At 40.6% G+C, this 22,162-nt stretch overlaps 2 protein-coding genes across 4 annotated transcripts in view; one reads left to right on the top strand and one right to left on the bottom strand.

Moving 5' to 3' along the window:
- GPR137C (G protein-coupled receptor 137C) overlaps positions 1-14,884 on the bottom strand; it is an 84,148-nt gene extending 69,264 nt beyond the window's left edge. For both annotated transcript variants that reach the window (XM_024348727.3, XM_001146700.8), the window contains exon 1: positions 14,129-14,884. In XM_024348727.3, coding sequence (XP_024204495.1) covers positions 14,129-14,572 — 444 coding nt within the window. In that variant the 5' untranslated portion in view covers positions 14,573-14,884. The remainder of the gene's footprint in view (positions 1-14,128) is intronic.
- A 215-nt stretch (positions 14,885-15,099) lies between these two features.
- TXNDC16 (thioredoxin domain containing 16) overlaps positions 15,100-22,162 on the top strand; it is a 129,026-nt gene continuing 121,963 nt past the window's right edge. The window contains exon 1 of one of the 2 annotated variants that reach the window (XM_001158742.7): positions 15,100-15,404. The gene's annotated coding sequence lies outside the window, so the exon portion shown is untranslated. The remainder of the gene's footprint in view (positions 15,405-22,162) is intronic. The other variant, XM_063792911.1, reaches the window with a different exon arrangement.

Below are 22,162 nucleotides of genomic sequence, written 5' to 3'. Positions count from 1 at the left end.
GTAACAGGGCGATTCTCTGTCTCAATAAAAAAAAAAAAAAAAAAAAAAAAAAAAAGAACAATCTGAATGTAAGCAGTGATGAACGCTGACAACAGCTTACAACTGCTTATTCTAGAGTACGACAGAAAAAGCAGTGTAGTCAGAAGACCTGCCTTCCAATCCTTCTAATTTCTAATGTGGTTTAGGACAAATCCATGACCTAAAAGGTGAGAATACCTACAAACCTATCTTAATCATACAGTAAAGAAATAAAGATATCTCAAATATTACCATAAATTAGAAAAAGTGTTTATCATATTGTCTAAAGTTTATATGTAAGAAAGGTGGCAGAGGAAAATCTTAATTTTAGAGATGCTCTTTTCTTTTTTTCTAAAATAATAATAGCTACCATTTGAGTCTTATTATGTTCTGCTATTTAAAGTATTATTCTATTTAACTTCACAACCCCATGAGGTAGGTACAGATGGAGAAACTATGATACAGAGAAGTTACCCACTTAAGGTCACTTAGCAAGGGTCCAAGGAATGGGACTCCAGTGCCCAAGTTCTTAACTACCTAATACCTCCATATCCAGAGTTCTTTTCTTTTTTTTCAGACGGTGTCTCACTTTGTCACCTAGGCTGGAGTGCAGTGGTGTGATCTTGGCTCACTGCAACCTCCACCTCCCGGGTTCAAGTGAGTCTCCTGCCGCAGCCTCCCAAGTAGTTGAGATTACAGGCACACACCACCATGCTCAGCTAATTTTTTGTATTTTTAGTAGAGTCAGGGTTTCACCATGTTGGCCAGGCTGGTCTCAAACTCCTGACCTCAGATGATCCACCCGCCTCAGCCTCCCAATGTGCTGGGATTACAGGCGTGAGCCACTGCACCTGGCCTGTATCCAGTGTTCTAATGGTATCCCTATAACATCCAGTTTACAAAGCCTGGAAAATCTACCATCCATTTAAAAATGTAGGTGCCTTTAACCATGACTGATTCTAGCCTGTTAATTCATGTCTAAAAACATACTTATGTATAATGCTCCTAGCAGGTAATCATATCACTTTTTCTACTTTGGGCAAAAGGATTTCCTGCTACTGCCAAGTATATATGCTCTATTCTGACTTAAGTTACTGCTGTCAGTCCTGCTGTTTAATGTCCCATTCTTTTCAGAATAGATTTTTTAAAAAAATGCCAATTGGGCACTTAACAGCCTCAGCCCTCACATTGAACTTTCTCTTCCACAAAAGCTCTTGGAGAGAGAAAAAATACAAGGGGCTCCTGACCAATGAAACAACCTAAAATAGGGCTATAAAGGGATAAAAGTTTATATTCTCCTTAGAGTATATACTACACCACCTCAAATCAGCTCAAATGACTGGATCCTACGTAGTAGCTGAGGAGAGTACAAATTTTTAAGAAAATATTTAAGCTTTTTTATACTCTGAGAAGACTGAGGCTGGAAAAACAAATTGTAGAGTGTGATTAATATGCTAATGAAAATGGTAGCTGTAATTGAGTTTTTGTAAGAAAAGAGAAGGTACAAATTTGAAATATTATTCTAGAAGGATGATGATCCCTGGGTCCTAAATAAATTTTGATCAGTTTTAACATGTTATGTATAACTCTGTTTAACTGGCATCTATATCTCAGAGACAGAATTCAGATACTGTATTAGATCACAGAACTAGGTACTAAGGAGTTTAAGCAAAAATTCTCAAATTCTGCATTGCTTTATTAGTATCAGCATACTAGAATTCAAGGTATCTTAGATATCACTGAGACTAACCACTTTACAAATTATACAACTGGCCCAGAAAAATAATGATTTGCAAATATCAATTATTCATATAAAGCAGAATTTGGACTAGAATTCTGGTTCCCAGATTCCTTGTTCAGGGCCATTCATGATGTACTATCTTAAACATACCCCTTTACCAAAGTTAAAATAATAAGATTACAAGGACACTTAATTTTTAGAAGTTTGTCTTTATTTAAAACAAATTAGATGAAATGTTCCATGAAGTTAGATTCTGATTTTGTTTGTGGAGGTGGAAAGAAGAAAATGCTTCTTTTAAATTCCCTTACTTTACCACTAATTTACTCCAAGTCATTAAGCACTGACCACATATATAACAGTGCTAGGTGTTGAAGGGTATGCAAAATTTCTTTTGAAATAAATGTAAAATAGTAGCTGATCTAAAGCAATATGTAGTATAGTGGGGCAAAGCAGACATACATGGCATATCCAAAGATAATATGGTACTTTCTACACATTTGGTCAGACTTAGAACACCGTAATTTTTCCATAAGGTATAAATTACTCAGAGTTCATTTTAACTAACTTTGATGGGTATTAAATATAATTAAAGCTTGGTATATGGAAATTATAAAGACAGGATTATATTTAGTTGTTTTATTCCTATGAGAAGGAGGAGGAAGAGGAGGAGAAGAAAATAGCCCATGGTTTCGGTTTGATCCACAAAAGTTTTGCTTAGCTTATTCGGTATTAGCCTACAGTATTTTTAACATACTTGAAAATCCTGTAATTATTTAAAAAGTAGATTTCTCATTTTAAGAAATTCAAATTTGTGATTTCTCTTGAAAAATCAGATGATTTGACAATGTAATCTCATAGCTGGAACTGAATTAATGTGATTGTCCTCTTTAAACACGTGCTTTCCGATTCACCACAAACACCAACACTCCCCTATTCTCTCTCCGAGGTTGTAGCATTCAGGTCCCTCTAGGCATCTGATTTTGGGACTTTTGTTTTAAAGCAAGCATTTTTTTTTTTTTGAAGGGAGGAGGTAGATAAGTGGGAAAAGAGAAGAAAGAAAAGGGTAGAGCAAATTCTGCTGTGAAATTATATATTCAGGGATTCCTCCCCACTATGCTATTTGGGATATGGTGAACAAGAACTTCATTCAATATTTACTGAACACCTAATACACATCAGATGTTAAATTAGGTACCAATACCTAATACAGCAAGAACAGACTTGGTCCTTATTCCTATAGTGCTTACCAATCTAGTAAGCTCACACAAAAAAGTCACACAAATATAAAATTCCAACTGTGCAAATGATATGAAGAAGAGCAGCATAATGCTCCTCTACTAGTCTATAATTTTGGAATCTAACTTGAGTAGTTGGGTGAAGGCTTCCTTGAAGAAGCACTGTGCCCTGGAGTTGACAGTTAACTAAGCAAAGGAGGAGGAAAGAACATTCTAAGTAGCAAGAAAAGAATATGGAATGGCTCTGTGGCAGAAGGAATATGGCAAGTAGAGGACTAAAATAATGTTTAATGTGGCTGGAATGGTGAGGAATGAGGAGCATAGTTTGAAATTAGGCTGGAACCATGAAGTGACTTGTAGTATACATAGAACTCTCTCTATTCTAATGAGTAACTAGATCCAATGGAGAAATCTAGGAGTGGGGCTTTTTTTTTTTTTTTTTTTTTTTGAGACGAAGTCTCACTCTGTTGCCCAGGGTGGAGTGCAGTGATGCGATCTCGGCTCACTGTAACCTCTGCCTCCCAGGTTCAAGCAATTCTCCTGCCTCAGCCTCCCGAGTAGCTGAGACTAGAGGTGTGTGCCACCACACTCAGCTAATTTTTGTATTTTTTAGTAGAGATGGGGTTTCACCATATTGGCCAGGCTGGTCTCAAACTGCTGACCTCGTGATCTGCCTGCCTTGGCCTCCCAAAGTGCTGGGATTACGGGTGTGAGCCACCGTGCCTGGCTGGGTGGGGCTTTTATAATAGATTTTTGTTCCAAAAAACTCTGGCAACACTGTGGAGAATGGGCCTGTGGGGGCCAGGGTATACAGACACACCAATTAGAAGGCTAACTGCCATGGACTAGTCAATAGATGCTAGTAGCCTGGACCAGGCATTTTGAAGGGAAGAAGTGAATGGACTTAAGAGATGTTAGGAGGTAACAGGATTTGGTGATGCAGTGAATGTGCGGAATGAGGGAGAAAGAATATTGAGAAGGACTCACGTTTCTGAATTATATAGATAATTGGATATAAATACTAGTCACGGAAATGGGGAACAAAAGAGGAGAACCAAGTTGTGTGTGTGTGTGTGTTTTTGAGTTGGGATCTTGCTCTGTAATCCAGGCTGGAGTACAGTGGCGCAAACATTGCTTACTGCAGCCTCGAACTCCTGGGCTCAAGTGATGCTGCCACCTCAGCCTCCCAAGTTGTTGGGATTACAGGCAGAACTGTGCCTGGTTCAAGAACCAGGTTTTGATGCATATAGGTGTAGGGTGGGAGAGGAGGAAGAAAGATCATGTTGAATCTGAGTGCATCAGATACCATGAAGATGTCAAATCAGTGCAGAATCTACAGAGCCAGCTCAGAGTAGTATGGGTGAGTAAGGATCGGAGATAAGTGTGAGTCATCTGTTTTTAAGTGGCATGATGTCACGAAAGTGGATGTGATCACTTGGAAAGAAGAGGGGATCTAGGCTTAAGTGTTTAGAAATCTCAACCTCTCTGATGGCAAGACAGGCACATGAGCTTACAAAGAAGCTATCAAGGTAACAAAAAAATTAGGAGAATGCTATTCAATGTGCTAGCCAGTGATAAGGGGAAAGATATGGGGGGTCAATTGCTGCTGAGAAGTTAATTTGAATGAGGACTGAAAAATGCCTAATGAACTTATTGACATGAAGGTCACTGTGAGCCATAGGCAACAACTATTTTGTAGATTAATGGGGGGAAGGCAGATTAGAGAAGCTGGAGAAGTGAGAAAATGTTGATATATTCATGGTCACCTCTGAAAGAAGTTTGATTATGAAGAAAGGTATTAGGTAGCTTTTGGCTTTATCAAACCTCTTTGTTTTTTCTATTTTATTACTCTTAAGATTCATCTCCTTTGGATTTATCCTGTTATTTTTCTAACATAAATTAGATGATTAGCTTATTAAATGTTTTCTTCTAATGTAAATATTCCAGGTTGTAAATTTAGTTCTACATGCTAACCTAGCTGCATAATTCAAGTTCTGATATATAGTATTTTTATTATCATATAGTATTCTTAAATGCCATTGGAATTTCTTCTTTTACCCATGTTGTTCATAACTGTTTTAAACATTTCTAAATGAACCTTTAATAGTTGTTTTTTGTTTGCTGTTTTTTAAGAGACAGGGTCTCGATACATTGCCTAGGCCTGGACTCAATCTCCTGGGCTCAAGTGATCCTCCTGCCTCAGCCTCCTGAGTAGCTGAGACTACAGACACGTGCCACCATGCTCAGCTTTACAAGTTATTTTTGTTACTGAATTCTGGCTTCTTTTAGGAGTGTGAGAATGTAGACTATGAAATCCCAGTTATTTAAAATTTAATAATAGCCAACAATCAATAGTACTACCATGTCCCAAACATTTTATATGAAGTATATAATTTTCACAGTAATTCTATGAGGCAGGTATTATTATTCTAATTTTTATAAGAAGGAAAATAGGCACAGAAAAGGTAAGTAATTTACCCAACTAACTTAACCAAGTTACATAGAGCTGATAAATGATGGAGCTGCATGTTGTACATTTCTTCCCTGCTTTGTTTTTTCTATTTTATTACTCTTAAGATTCATCTCCTTTGGATTTATCCTGTTCTTTTTCTAACATAAATTAGATGATTAGCTTTCTAACATAAATTAGATGATGGAGCTGCAGGTTGTACATTTCTTCCCTGCTTCAGCTTTTATTCTCGGAGTAAATTGCAAAGCCCTGAAATTTTAAAAATCAACTTCATTGAAATATAATTTATATACAATACACTGCATGCATTTAAGGTGTACAATTCTGAGTTTTGAGAAAGCTGTACAACCTTTGAAACGATCACAATCAAATACAGAGTATCTCCCCACCCACTAAATTTCACCCTGCCCTCTTTTTGTAAGTCCTCCCTTCTGCTCCAGACCCTAGGAAACTAGTGATCTGCTTTTTGTGACCATAGGTTTGCACTTTCTAAAATTTAATATAAATGAAATGATACAGTGTGAGCTCATTTTTCCCTGGCTTCCTTCATTCAGCATACTGATTTTGAGATTAATCCATGTTGTTGTGTCAGTAGTTTGTTCCTTTGCTTTTACTACTGAGTGGTATTCCTTTGTATTGGTATATTTTGTTCATTCATTCATTTCTGATGAACATCTGGGTTAATTTCAGTGGAGTTTTTGTGAATAAAGCTATTATGTACATCCATGTTCAAGTTTTTATAGGAACATATGCTTTCATTTCTCTTGGGTAAGTATCTATAATGGCTAGATTTTTCTCCGTAAGTTTTGTTTTGAGACAGGGTCTTGCTATGCTGCCCAGGCTGGTCTTGAGCTGCTGGGCTCAAGTGATCCTCCTGCCTCAGTTTCCTGAGTAGCTGGGACTATAGGCCTGTGCCACCATGCCTGGCTTCTGTAACAGCTAGATTTTATGACAGGCTTATGTTTTTTTTAACAACTGCTAAACTGTTTTCCAAAGTGGTTGTAAAACTTTACATTCCTATCATCAGTGTAGGAGTTCCAATTAATCCACATTTTGGCCAATAGTTGGTATGGTTAGTCTTTTAAATTTTAGTCCTGCTAATCAATGTTTAGTGGTAGTTCAACGTGTGTAATTTTTGTTTTCCTAATAACTAATAACCTTGAGCATCTCTTCTTGTGTTTCTTGGCTATGCATATATCTTTTTTTGTGAAGTATCTGTTCAAATCCTTTGTTCATTTTTACTGGATTTTCTTATTGAGTTATGAGTTCTTTATGTTTTGGATAAACGTACTTTGCCAGATACATGTGCTGCAAATATTTCCTCCCAGTCTGTGGCTTGCCTCTTATTTGTCTTGCAAAAAACAAAAATTTTAAATTTTGATAAAGTCTCATTTGTCAATTTTGGTTCATGCCTTTTTGTTTACTGCAAAACCTTTGCCTCCTTCAAGAAAACATCTTCTGTCTTCTACAAATTTTAGCTTTTACAGTTAGGTCTATGATCTATGTCAAGTACATTCTATGGTGTGAGGTAAGAATCAGTGTTCATTTTTCCCATACGAATATTCAATTATTTTGGAATTATTAGTTGACAAAACGTTTCCCCACTAAATTACCTTGGCACTTTTGGGGAAAAAAATCAGTTGACTATATATATGTGGGTCTAATTCTGGATTCTCTATCCTGCTCCATTGATCTATATGTCTATCTTTTCCCCAGCATTACACTCTCTTGATTACTGTAGCTTTACAGTTACTCTTCAAGTAGTGCGATCCTTCAACTTCGTCCTTCTTTTACAAAATTGTTTCAGCTACACTAAGTCCCTCGTATGTCCACGCATATTTTAAAACCATCTTGGCAACAGCTACCAAAATATCCTGCAAAAATTTTAATAGGAATTGCATTGAATTTATAGGTCAAATTAAGGGAGAAATAACACCTTAAAAGCAATGAGCTTTTCAGGGTATATTTTTCCACTCACTGAGGCCTCTTTAATTTCTCTCAATAATGTTTTGTAGTTTTCCTTGTAGAGGTCTTGCACATCTTTTATTTATTCCTAAATATTTTAATTTTTTGACACTATTGCATGTAGAATTGTTGTTTTTGAAACAGGGTCTTGTTCTGTCGCCCAAGCTGAAGTGCAGTGGTGCAACCTTGGCTCACTGCAGCCTCTATCTCCTGGACTCAAGTGATCCTCCCACCTCAGCCTCCCAAGTAGCTGGAATTACAGGCACATGCCACTGCACCTGGCTAATTTTTTATTTTTTTGTAGAGATGAGGTCTATGTTGCCCAGGCTGGTCATGAACTGCTGAGCTAAAGCGATCCTCCCAACTCGGCCTCCCAAAGCGCTGAGATTAAAGGTGTGAGCTACCATGCCCTGCCAAGTGGAATTTTTATATTTCATTTTTCTAATTGTTTTCTGCTAGTATATAAAAAGTTATATCCTATAAGCTTAAATATTACTTCCTGTAGCTATCTGTAGATTAGGATTTTTGACCTAAGAAATTGTGTCACCTACAAATAGAGACAATTTTACTTCTGTTTTTCTAATTTTCGAACCTTTTTCTTTCCCTTGCCTATTGCAATGGCTAAGACCTCCAGCACAATGTTGTGAAGTACTTTGTTCTTCTCCTAGGTAATATGCTGCCAATATTTAAGTATAATATCAGCTATAGGCTTTTTGAAGATGCTTTTTATTAGACTGAAAAAATTCCCCCTTTTCCCTCATTTACTAAAAGTTAATTTTAAAAAATCATCTATGGTTGAATTTTGTCAAATTCTTCTTTCTGCATCTATTGAGATGATCATATGATTTTCTCCTTTACACTACACATATGGCTTTTATCACATTGATTTTTGAAGGTTTTTTGTTTTTGAGATGGAGTCTTGCTCTGTCGCCAGGCTAGAGTGCAGTGGTGTGATCTCGGTTCACTGCAACTTCCACCTCCCAGGTTCAAATGATTCTCCTGCCTTCTCTCTCTCTTCCCGGGTAGCTGGAACTACAGGTGCGTGCCACCATGCTGGGCTAATTTTTTATATTTTTAGTAGAGACGGGGTTTCACCATGTTAGCCAGGAGGGTCTCGATCTCCTGACCTTGTATCTGCCTGCCTTGGCCTCCCAAAGTGCTGGGATTACAGGCGTGAGCCACTGCACCAGGTCAGTGTTTTGAAGTGTACTTTAAATGTTTTCACAAAGCCCACCTTGGATTTGTTGGGCTTTCTGGATCTGAAACTTTGATGTCTTTAATAAATTTGCGTAAACTCTTATTTTCCCTTTGAATAATTTCTCTATAATTCCAATTACACATATGTTGGACCTGCTCATTATATCCTCATTCTCTCTTCACCCATTGGTTGTATCTTCCATCTTTTATTTCTCTGGGCTATATCCTGAGTGATTTTTTTTCCTAAGATCTTCTAGTTCACTTATTTCTTTTTAACTGTGTTTAATCTGTTTAACCATCCATTTCAGTTTTCAATTTTTCATTAAAAAATGATTTCCAAATGTGCCAATTTTAAGTTTTGTATTTCAACAGTGTTTAATTCATAAATGAGTAATTATTGTGTACTATGTATTTAATAATTCTGATATCTGCAATTCCCCAGTGTGATTTTTTATTCTGAACCCATGTTTTTTGGAATTTTATCTGTCAGAAGTCTGGGTTTAAAGTACATTCTTCCACAGATGCTTTGCATCTGCTTCTTACAGCTCCTTGAGGTTAGTATCAAGCAAGGATAACTTTATGTTTTCAAGTTAGATCTCCTGAAACCCCCCAGTCTGCTCCTCTCAATCACAGAACTGATGTGAATTTAGGCTTCAAACTTGTGCAAGAATGAGCTTATTTTGCATTCCCAGGGAAGACTTTTATTTACCAATTTGTACCCCCTATCTAGCTCTGAGGACCTGCTTATTTTCCTAGCTGATCCACTGAAGGTGTACACTTAAAGGATTCTGGCATTATGCTGGAGGGGATGAAGTCTTTTATAAGACCTCACTGCAAGGCACAGCCTGCAACGACACCTCCCTACACCTTCAACACACAAAATTAAAATCTGGGCAGCAGGCTAACAGGAGGCAGCTGAAAACCACTCCTGCCCTACCCCCAAGACACACATTTGTGTGATATTTTATCATTCTGCATTTTTTTTTTTGGTAGTTTCTGGCCTTTTCTTGCCAGCCCAATTATGCATTGAAAAAGACTGACTACTCTCTGCAGCATTTCTCTGAATCTCTGGTAGGCCAGATGACCCGGCTTCTACTTCTTTAAACCAAGAGTCATATGCAGTGGATGAAAGGTGAAGAAAGAGTTTGCTAGACAGTGGAAAAGGTTTGAAACCATGTGAAAAACGGGAAAGCAAGTTAGAAAAGCACTAATAAAGAAGTGATGTATCCAGGAAAGTTCATGGTATAGAAACAAATTACTTGATAAGACTTCATAGCACCTGAGCTATACAATAGTATCACAACTGATACATATCAGCCATTTAATTTTGGACAAATCACATCTCTTTCTATTTCATGGGGGTTGTGAAGACAAATGTTACAAAGTGCTTTGAAAATACCAATTTCATAAAATATAAGGCATTATAATCATGTCTTTTGTTACAGGTATGTATCTGAAACTTCGGCTTCACAGATGATTTCAGGAAAAATAAGATCAAGATAGTGAAAAAATTTAGTAGATTCAGACAAAAACAGTTTATAGTCAGTTATGGATAAAAGTCAAACATTGAACTAAACCACTATTTCTGGTAAACAGTAACTGACTCAGGATATGAGACTCATCTTACAGACTTTTCTATTTTGTAGAATTTGTTGAAACTAAATTAGCAAAGCCTTAATTAGTATGGGCCATTTGCCATGATATAAAAAGTTTCATTAAACAAAACTCTATATTGTATGAAATCTTTTAGGCAGAAAATAGATTCCAGACAATACATAATTTACCTCAAATGTTCATCAAAATAAAGTTAACCCCCATATTTTAGATAACTATTTTCTAAATTTTGACCTTTTTATAAAGTGTCATTCAATAATATAATCACCATTGTTCTAGTTGCTGGAGATAAAAATATGTAAAATATTCCTTCTTATCCTCAAGGAATTTCTATTTTAGGTGGTAGAAGTGTGATTTCAACTTTTGTGGGAAATCAAAGAACAGAACAAAATCAAATGAACCTGTAAGTTGACTTGCATGTTATTTGAAGTATTACCAATATAAGAATATATCTACTGGTGGGGACAATAATAGCATCCATAAATGTAAGAGTTAAGATTTTGAATTTAATTTTCCTATCTGTTTTGGCATTGTGATTAAGTCACTGTACTTTATCCTGATTAAGCAACTGGCACTCCTAAGACCAAATTGAAAGTAAGAACTTCAATATGTTGAAGATGAACTCATTGATTTTGGCATGCATCACAACACTCCAAGATGGTATACCATCAGCTCTCATCAAAAAAAAAAAAATTTAGATTCAGGAGGTTCATGTGCAGGTTTCTTACATGGATATATTGTGTGATGCTGTCAACTCTCCTTTTAAGTCCTTCAATATGTTCTAATGGTAGATAGAATCAGTTTTATCAGATAGTCTGTTTCAAATATTGAAGTCTTCTCCGGTAAAAGTCCAGGAGTGTGAACCCTTCTCTGGAAAAGCTCTTGTCCTACTGATCCTGCCAGAAGTTCAAAATGTGTTTTTAGATTAGTGTACAAGGTGGCTTTTCTTTTTTTTTTTTTCCCCCTCTCTCTCAACTATAGGCTTCCAGGAGGTTAAGTATGAGACACTGAGAAGCTTAACTGTTTAAGAAAGGGCTACTTTCCCTCATCTCAATTCCATTCAAGTGTAGACACCAAGAAAAAAAGAAAAAAGGGGTTGAGGCATTTCTTAACTTTTCAAAAACATGAGTTTTAGAATATCCACCAAAATGTATTCAAAGTAGTAGAGTTTGTTTTACTTTTTATACTGATCCACGATTCTTTATAACTAAGTCCTTAAAGCTACTCTTAGTGAGAATCAGAAAAAAACAAATGCTTTAAACAAGTGAAAAGTAATATGGAATTGGTATTTAATACGGCATACAGCAAAGACAGAGTGAGTTGGTAATCAAGACACACGACTATTCAAAAAAGTTATAGGGGCTTTTGGTTAAAAAAATTAAACATCAGTTAAGTCTTATATTTATCACCACACAGGCTTTCCCTACCACTTTGCTATAATATGAAGAACTCACTAGGAAAAACTTCATTAATTCAGAATGATCAATGGGAAGTATACTTGCAGTTATCTGGAACTGACATAAAAATTTGAACTAAAATACTCTCTTAAATACAGGTTCCTGGAGATTTTCTCTAATGAAAAGAGAAATGATTTCTGGTTAAGATATCTCCTTTCAAACAGGCTTTCAAAAAAATTGACAATTTGTTCTCTTAAGTACAACTATGTCCTAAAATTGTTAATTTCATTATAAAAAGAAAGGATAGACAAACAACTCACACTCTTTTTAGCAGGCATTACAAAGGAAAAAAGCTTTATCCCAGCTTCTTTCCAAATTGTATTTTTCAGGTTAATAGAGTTTTATCGTTTTTAAAAAAGCATATTACACAAACATTTAACAGGAAGACTTTCAGATTTTAAATTCTTCCTCACTAGCTTGGAATATTAGCTCAAAGTCTGAAGACCCAATCTAGATACTCCGTGTATTCTATGCTATATAAGCATACCTTCAGAATTATGAGCTTAAATATATCTCCTTTTTTGGATACTGTTTACCCACTTTGTGCTTACCTGGGGGAGCTACTGACTGGGAGAGGGTAAAAAGGGAAACTTCTGGGACACGGAAAATGCTTTATATCTTAATCTGGGTGGTGGTAAGATGGGTGTATACAGATGTAAAATTTCATCTAGGTGTGCATTTAAGATTGTGGACTTTATTGTATATGTTATACCTCAAGAAGTAAAAAGAGTGTTTACCCACTTTATGAAATGCCTACCAACTATTTTACAGTGAATCATTCATATTATTTTGTAAATCAAAATATATAGGGAAAAAACAAGTCATCTGATGCCCCTGGCATAAAAATCGCTAGTCACTTTCAGGTAAACATCTGAACCTGGAGTAAAAGCTTCAGCGTTGAGAAGTCACTAACGCACTATCTGAAATGGGGGCAGGAAGATTACAATGTATCAGTTTAAGTATAAAGGGTAGAAGTGTTATAACAGCTTAAACGACAACTACATTAGAACACCCTCAAATAAGTGACACGACTATGGCATCATTTGATTTGTGATAACCTATGCTTCTTATTTCCGCTTACTGGTTTGCGTTTTTGTCATTGTATTGTTTGGACTTTCAAAGGATGGAGAAGGAAAATAATAAAAGTTAAATTAGTTTTGTTGTTTTCAACTATTGTTTTTAGTGTGCTAAATAGCTGACATTATGACTGATTATAAAATTATGCATTCTACTTCCTATTTATTAAAGGAGAAAAGAGTTGGTTTATGCAGGAAATATAAACACTTAATATACGTCATTTTTTTTTTTTTTTTACTTTTGCTTGGAACTACATTAATTCCATCACCTCCAAAAAAGCCTTTGAGAGGATTAGCTGCATAGGCCAATATTATTCTATATTAGTCTGTATTAAGCATATGATGTCACCTTGCTTCCTCCCCTCCTCAAGCTTTTCTTTTGGTGGGAAGGAGGACTTTTTTGGGGGGAAGTCTTAAAATATTATGGCTTAAATACCACAAGCTGACACACATGATTGACAACCTTACACTCCCAAACCTGTTTGAAATGGGTCAAATACCTAAGCGCTGCAGAACAATGCAATCCAACCAGCAATTCCCCATAAAAGAGAAAGGGGGTGTGATTAGGTTCCAGATATTAAGCAAGTTATTGCAAAAACAGTTTGGTGGTTTTGTTTCTGCAATAGGCACAGGTTAAGCTAGTATTTTTTTCTCTTAATTAGCTCCAAAAAAGACTATGCTAATAGGTGGTAGGATAAACCGCTAAAGCATGAAGCAACTGGGGCAAACATTAAGGGCTTTATGGAGGTCCTTATCCTGATCCTCAGCATTGGTTATTGATCATCAACCCTGCTGGGGAACTATCGAACGAAATTTATGTGAGGCTTATCGAGCCACAGGAAAGGAGATGCAGGAGGGAATATAAGCTTCTAATAAAAGAAACGCAGCAACAATAGCAGAGGAACAGCTCTGCCTGGTGACGTAATGGCTGGCAGCAGTCCAGCTTCAGCAGAGCTGCTGCTACCTCAGCATCCAACCTCCCTCAACATAGTCCGGCTTCGGCAGAGCCACCGGGGCTGCTACTTCTTGCGATGCCACTTTGTTGGTGCCACCAACGCCTTACCTCGAAGGGCCAGAACACCGAACAAAGGGTTCGTTCCGTTGCTGTTTTAAGTTGTCAGACACACACACTCACTCACCCCCTAGCCCGGACCCCTCAGTAATCAAGCCAATCAGACACTTAAGTTTAAGGCGAAAACACTGGCTCACACTCCAGGTGTGCCTCAGTTTCCCCAGGCTGGTTTCCAGTCCGCCTCTCGCTGCCCACCCCCCGCCCCCGCTGGTCCTCAGCGGGAGATGATCCCGGCGGCCCCGCGCACCCGCCCGGGCCCCGCATGCCGGCCCTCCCGCCTTACCTCCGCCAGGTAGAGGTTGAGGAGACAGAGCGTGGAGAACTGGAGACAGGAGGGGAAGCAGTAGAGCAGCCAGTGGGGGAAGAAGTGCAGGTGAGCGGGCGGCCGGAGCAAGGGCAGGGAGCCGCTGAGCGAGAAGGCGGCGGAGAAGAGGGTGGTCCTGAGCGCTGCCCACAGGAGACAGAGGAAGAGGCAGAGGCTCTGGTAACTCAGCCGCCGCTCGCGGTACAGGAGCAGCCGCCACAGCTGCAGGTAGGCAAAGGCGAACAGCGCGGCGTAGAGCAGGGCGTGCAGGACGCTCAGCGCCAACTGCACGGAGCCCGGCACCGCGGCGCCTGAGGCTGCAGCGACGGCGCCTCCGCCTCCGCCGCCCCCGCCGGGCGTGGAGGGCTCGCGGCCGGCTGCGGGGGCGGCAGCGGCCGCCGGACCCGGCACGGACACCCTCATGAGGGGGCTGGGGGCCGGGCGAGCGAGCGCGGGAAGGAAGGGGCTGGACTCGGAGCCGCCGTCGAAGGGGAGAAGGACTGCCCCCTTACCCCCCACCCACCCCAGCCTCTAACCCCAGGAAGCGCCGTGACGGGACCCGGAGTCCAGCGCAAAGCAGCCGCGGCTCCCCCGGACCCCGCCTCCTCTTTCCCCCCACCCCCCGGGGGTCTCGGCTCCTCCTGCTGCGGCTCTGCTCCGTAGCTGCAAAAAACAACTCTCGGCTGGAGACAATCAGCTGAGAAACCCGAGCATTTGAGGCGCTCGCTCCGCACTGTGGGCTCGCGCCGATTGGCCCAGGCAGGCACGCCCCCTGAGCGCCGCGCTCGGAAGGCCACGGGCCGCAGGACCCGTCGCTCGAGGGTCCCGAGATCTGATTGGGCGCGTAATTTCCCTACTTTCTCCCGCCCCTGTACTTCCCACCCACGCTGCTGATTGGCCCTGCTACTGCACCGCCCGTTCGCGCCGGCGGGAGGACTCTGTAATCGTCTGTCACTCTCGCTCCGCCCACCACGTTTCCCATTGGTTAGAGAGTGCCTCGCGTAGGGAGCACGAGGAGAAGGAGGAGCTTCGCAGGTTGTTTTTTCCCAGGAGGCCGACTCCGCCGAGTCGGTGGCGGCTGCAGGCTGGGAGGGAGAAGTGCTACGCCTTCGCAGGTTGGCGAAGTGGTTCCAGGCTACCCGGCTAGTCTGGCACGGCCCCGTCTTCTGCCTCCTCCTCCGTCGCGTGGCGGCGGGAACTGTTGGCCGCGCGGCCTCGGGAACGGCCCAGGTCCCCGCCCGCAGGTCCCGGGCAGGTAGGTGACAGCGCCGGCCCTTCAGGCTGTGTGCTCTGCCTGCAGACCCGGGGATTCAGACGAAGCGGCTTTCTGTAGCCAGGGCTGCACTGCACAGCTCCGGAGTCTGACTTAAGACACCCGTCTCTGGGGCACCGAAAGGCCTCACCTGGAGCCTCCTGAGGGCATTTTGCCCTCTCTTTTCGCTGCATGAACGGCGGGAAACACCGGAGCCCTTTGTGGGTCGAGGGGATGGAAAGGGGCGACGGGGAGAATCGGAGCTCTTAAGTGAAAGACCCTTTCCTCCCAAGGCCAAGGGAAATGTCTCTTAAGGAAGAGTAGTAGTAGTATCAGATGGATGTTGAAGCGATCTGTGAGCAGGGGGAAGCTGGTTCTTTCAAACGTAGAATTTGGGAAGATGCTCTGGGCTTAAGTTTTGGGAAAAAGGCAGAAACAGACTTGTAAGTATGATGATTGCCTGGAGAGGAAGTAGAATATTCTGTACTGTTTAAATTCCACATGTATCGAAGCCTTGGACCTGTGTATGGTAGATGGTGGCGCTATTCCTGGGGCTGAGAGAGAAAATACATGCTATGTTACTGCTGTGAAGAAGCGAGGAATAATCAGATCGACTAACGTATATTGGGCCGGCACATAGTTGTTGACTTTTTTTTTTTTCGTATTTGGAAATAAAATTAGCAAGTAGTGCAAAATTAAAAGGAAATAATTTGTTTTCTTTAGAATACACAGCACATTACGAATTCAGTATCCTTGTGAAAGACATTGCTACGTTTATTGGAGCAACAAAGACCCAGCTTTTCTTACCTCACCATCCTTTGTCCTATGCTTTTTTTTTTTTTTCCTTTTTTCAGGCAGGGTCTCGCTCTGTCGCCCAGGCTGTAGTGACAGTTCACTACAAACCTCCACCTCCTGGGCACAAGCAGTCCTCCCACCTCAGCCTCCCAAGTAGCTGGGACTACAGGCACTGGAGCCACCATGCCCGGCTGATTTTTTTTTTTTTTGGTAGAGACGAGGTTTCACTATATTGTCCAGGCTGGCCTTTGTCATATGCTTTGCCCAAGAAGAGTGTTGCTGTCTTTTTTCCTAGCTAAGTATTCCACAGGGAACTTTAAAGTCTATTTTGTAGATTCTGGGACAGTCGTTTGTCCAGGTACCAGATGCTAGTGTGGTTTGAGTTCTTTATAGGTATGCTGACAAACTGTGGTAGATGTACAGGCCTAGCACTGTTACCTAGACATCCCTCAGATGAAACGTTCAGCTGAGCAGGTAGAGAGTGCAGTGTATGAGAGGGTACAGCTTGCTCTAAGAAGTTAACAGGCCTAATCCAACGTCTATGCTTTGGAGAAGGATTTTATGTTTATTGGAACCTAAGAAGTTCATCTCATGTATTTTTAGAGCATGTGGTCAGGGCGGTACACAATTCTCTTCAAATAGGAGACAGGATGCTCATGACAGCAGTGATGTAATTGATTGCAGTAATGTGCTTAAGTATTTAAATTGAGCATAAAATCAGAGTTGTGTGATTTTAGGCACTTGTCAAAATCAAGGGCGCCACATATTCTCTGCCATGGCCTATTTGCGTCTTCCATAATCATTGAGGTGCACATTTCAAGTCATCAATAGACTTTAAAAGCGTTTTTCTTTTTCTCCTCTATTCTCTGCTCAAAGTGATAGTAAACATCTGGATAGTACCCATACTAATTTTAGGTCTTGGCCTGTGAGGCTTACCTGCCACCTGCCATGTGTCAGTAAGAGCAAGTCTGGATAGCCGCCTCCTTTCTCTTTTTTGGGGGATGGGAGTGTGTGTTTAGAGGTGGGGGGTGAGGGTGCAGGTAGAGGATTTTCCTCCCAACTGCTTTGAAAAGGCTCTAAAGGGGAGAGATGTTGACTCCTTTTATTGCCTCCTTGGGTCTGAAATGATAAACTGTGTTGAGATCTGATCAACATTTTATTTGAGGCTGGTTCAGTGAGCAGGTTCTGTTCTCCAGTAGCAGCATTAAACTGTAAGTAAGCTGACTTCAGACAGAATGTTCTTACGGGAACTTTGTAAGCGTTATATACTCCATTTGTTGCAAAATATGAAGTGTGTCTTTTTCCTGAGTATGATGGCCACAGATGTTGCTACAATTTATTTAATAGTTACAGTTGTTAATTTCCTTCTTTTCTGAGAGGAAAAGCCATTAATTTTATGGTTAATCATAAGGGAATATTAGGCCTATAAAGGGGGAACTAACCAAGGGTTTCCTAGAAAAGCTTGGTGTCAGCTATTCTAAAATTTAAATGTGTCCAAATGCATAAAGATTTAATATTGTTGTTCTGAGAGGACAGATGACCCTAGCACAGTAGTCTTTCAAACATTTAAAAGCAGAACTGTTTGGGTCGGGCATGGTGGCTCACGCCTGTAATCCCAGCACTTTGGGAAGCCAAGGTGGGCGGATCACGAGGTCAGGAGATCAAGACCATCTTGGCTAACACAGTGAAACCCCGTCTCTGCTAAAAATACAAAACATTAGCCAGGTGTGGTGGCGGGCGCCTGTAGTCCTAGCTACTTGGGAGGCTGAGACAGGAGAATGGCATGAACCGGGGAGGCAGAACTTGCAGTCAGTGGAGATTGCACCACTGCATTCCAGCCTGGGTGACAGAGACTCTGTTTAGACTCTGTCTCAAAAAAAAAAAAAAAAAAAAAAAAAAAAAAATCAGAATTGTTTGTCAATTACTATTGCATACAGTACCCTATACCAAAATGGGATTGGTGGAGCTAACGAGGGCTACCAGCTGTTCTACCTGCCTAAGGAACACAAAGGCAAATCCTCATACTGTCTCCTTACAAGAAGACTAGCATTTTCTCTTGAAGTACTTCCTCCTTGATGTCTTTTGGAGCTTAATATTCAGTTGCTGAACAAAACACACTTTTGTCGCCTTTAACATTTTATGTGCACGCTTTAGCCCTTTTTCTACTATTGTCTCACGGAGCCATTCTTACAGTGCTGTTACCCTCTTGTATTAGTCTTTAGTTACATGTCACTCATTCTTTCTATTATTTAAATGAGCTGTGCAAACACACTTCTTTAGAGTTTAGGGATGAGACAAAAGTTACATCTTATATGCCAACTCTGATCCATGCCAGCAGGACCATTATACTGAAGAATTGAGGGCCTCTTGCAGCCCAAAGGATCAAAGTCTACATGTAGTTGGGAGGTGTATCTGTAGTATTGGCAAACATGCTATGGAAAACATTTACCTATTACTTTTCCCATCTTTTAGTATTGGCATCTTTTGTGGTAATAGTCAATTGCATTTTAAAGAGTCATCTTATGTTCAAGTCATAATCCCTTTACCCATTACTAAGACCAGGTGTACTAATAGTGCTAGACTGGGTTATACTGTGGAAACAACCCGGAAACATTAGAAGTTTAAAATAATGGTTTATTTTATTTTTTTCTGAGACGGAGTTTTGCTCTTGTTGCCCAGGCTGGAGTGCAATGGTGTGATCTCGGCTCACTGCAACCTCTGCCTCTTGGGTTAAAGTGATTCTCCTGCCTCAGCCTCCTGAGTAGCTGGGATTACAGGTACCTGCCACTATGCCCAGCTAATTTTTTGTATTTTTGGTAGAGACAGGTTTCATCATGTTGGCCAGGCTGGTCTCGAACTCCTGACCTCAGGTGATCCACCCGTCTCGGCCTCCCAAAGTGCTGGGATTACAGGTGTGAGCCACCGTGCCTGGCCTAATAGTGTTGAAGGCAGAAAGAATGAGGGTTGTGACCAACTCGGTATACCACTGGAGGCTATATGAGCAAACAGCAAACTGTTCTCATGAAGGCAGGTTGTTGGCGAATTGACAAACTGCATCTGCCTCCCAGAAGGAATGCTAAGGCCAGTCACACCCCAGGCACAGTGTTTCTTGTGATTATCTACAGGAACATCTGAACAGCCTGTTAGCAATCATGTGAACCTGTGATAAATCAAGCAGCTGACCAACCATTACCTGCTCCTCCCTGCTCTTGCTACCCAATAAATATGAAGGGTTGTGGAAGCTCAAGGCCCTTGCTCACTAGAAGCAAGGAGCCCCCTGACCCCTTCTTTAAAACAGATTATTTTGTCTTTGTTTTCATTTCTACATTCGTTCTGCCTTCGTTCAGTCCCATAGTAACCATCACATAATAGTTTAGTTTACACTGGATCAGTTGGGAGCTTTCCCCTATGGTGTTCTCTTTCTGGGACTTGGGCTGACAGACAAGGCCTAATTTTGAGTGTAATCAGTCATCATGGCAGAGGGAAAGTGTGTTGTGGTTCATTGCACATGTATACTGACTCTTAAAAGCTTCCAGAAGTACATGTCACCTTGCACATTTCATTGGCCAAGTCATGGCCATACCTAACTCAAGGAAGTGAGATGTATAATTTTAACGTGCAGAGAACTAGAAACATTTGAACAGTCTCTCGTCAACAAATGCTTTCCTTTGTATATGTAGTTCTTCCTTGGCTTTTCCTGGTGGAGGTAATTCAAAATTACCATCTTCACTATGTGAAGCCTAAAGTTGAGGATCTTTGAGTAATGCCCAGCAGTGGTCATCTCTTTACTGGTCTAGATAGAAGTTATCTGTCTGCCACCCCCTGTTGAACACATAAGGCAGTGCTGGGAGAGATAACTGTAAGTATTCCTGTTTGGAGAGAGGAAGAATGGAAAACACACACCAGACTCTAGATTGTAGCAATCTACGGTTGAAATCTCTCTAGGCAGTTGTTGCTAGGGCTCTAGTTCTGTTCCCTGAGTTCTCTAGGCCAGTTGAAACAACAACAACACTCCTAACACAATAGAAATGAATTACAGGAAAAGTGAAATAAAGAACATCAATTTACAAGCCCAATTTTAAAATTATTATTAGATTCAACAAATATAAAATTACTTTGTGAAATTGCTATAAAATGTTCTAAACATTTACATTCCATTTCTGTATTTATGTCATTATTTTAGACAAGTAACAAATACTTTTTACTCTGCACATGCCCTACAGCATAGTTCTCCGTGGTCCTTGGCTTTGCCCTATGTGAGGTTCTTCCATTTTTGTTATTCTTGGCCACATCTGAAATTGGCTTTGGAGCATATGGCCTCTGACCTCTTTCTGTGGCTGAGCAGTTTTGTCAGTTTGCTTTGTGACCATGCACAGGTGGGGGCCTAAGGATTGTTTTAAGTTTTGAACATCTAGTCTTTTGGATGGCAGTTCTTCTCTGGGTATTTTTCTTTTAATACCTTGTTAAACACCACCAACAGCAACCATCACACAGTACTAATCTATCTTCCAACCTCTTCTTTTAGAGCTATAAATAAGTTCATTAGCCACGGGAACATAGGTACACATTCATTATAAGTTAATCAGGTACATGTCACCTCCAAATTATTGTAGTGACAGTTTTATCAAACTTATTAATGTGGGTCACTTGCTTAGCTCCAGTCTCTGATAAATGTTTCCTTGAGCAGGCCCAGAACAGTTTCTATGCTGCTTGGCCCCAGCCAGTGTTTTGGAGTTTTTGTTAAGGTGGCATCTCACTTCTAGTTTATATACAGCTTAAGAGAAAATAGTTTTTGCTGCTATAATAACCCCTGCCGTCTCAGTGACTTAAAACAACAAGGTTTATTTCTTCCTATGTCACATGCTTATTACACATTAGCTGGGAGTTCTCTGTTATGCTCATGCTCACAGAATAGACAGCATTTGGGCATTTCTCTTGACTGCAGCAGAAGACTGTAAAGCCTGGCTTTATTAACACTAACTGCCGAAACTGTTGCCTGAAAGAGACAGATGCCACTTTTGCTCACATTGTATTGGCCACAGTAAGTCATCTGGTGGTCGTAACTAACTCCCCCAGAGGTGGAGGATGGAGGGAGCTTAAGTGTAATTAGTAACTGCAAGGAGAACTAGAACTATAGTAATGAACTATCACACCGAGGTAACAAGGCCGCATTTCTCTGAAGGTACTCATCACTTGGTTCTGATATCTAGATTTTTGTAGTATTAAGTTTTTGTTTGTTCGTTTGTTTATTTGTTTTGTTTTTAGACAGGGTCTTCCTCTTTCACCCAGGCTGGAGTGCAGCCTCAATCACGATCCTCCCGACTTAGCTTCCCTGGTAGCTGAGACTACAGGTGTGTGCCACCATGCATGGCAATTTTTTTTTCTTACTTTTTATAGAGACAGGGTCTCTGTGTTGTCTAGGCTGCTCTTGAACTCCTAGGCTCAAGTGATCTTCCTGCCTCTGCCTCCCAGAGGGCTGGGATTGTAAGCGTGAGCCACCATGGCTGGCCAAGTATTGTTTTTCATTCCCTTTTCTAATTACTGGAGGTAAAAAAAGAAAAAAAAAAAAGTCACCAAGTACCTTTTGTATCTTTGTTTTCACTCTGCTCTTGCTGATATTCTCTTTCCCCACCCACATTCCCTTGCCTTTAGTTAAGATCTTTTTATGAGGACAGCATGTCTCTGAGCAAATGCATTTTATTTTCCATGCATGTGAAATGTCCACTCTTCCATGGCCCTACAAGGTACATATCCTTCCCCTACTCCCTTTCCCCTCTTTCTTCTTCCTTAGAGCCAATTACTTTCAACTGCTCACTGTTTGTTTTGGCATTGACCGTCCTATTTTCAATAAACTTGGTTTTTGGTTTTGCGAAAGTTGAAAATTTAGTTCTCTTTCATTTATTTTCCCACCCTAGCTGCATGTTTCCTTATTTTCTATCTTCCCTTTCTCTCAACAGTTGTTATGG

Source organism: Pan troglodytes, chromosome 15, assembly GCF_028858775.2.
Source record: "Pan troglodytes isolate AG18354 chromosome 15, NHGRI_mPanTro3-v2.0_pri, whole genome shotgun sequence".
Classification (NCBI taxonomy): domain Eukaryota; kingdom Metazoa; phylum Chordata; class Mammalia; order Primates; family Hominidae; genus Pan; species Pan troglodytes.
Note: the sequence above shows the minus strand (reverse complement) of the source record. Positions and strands in the feature narration are given on the sequence as shown.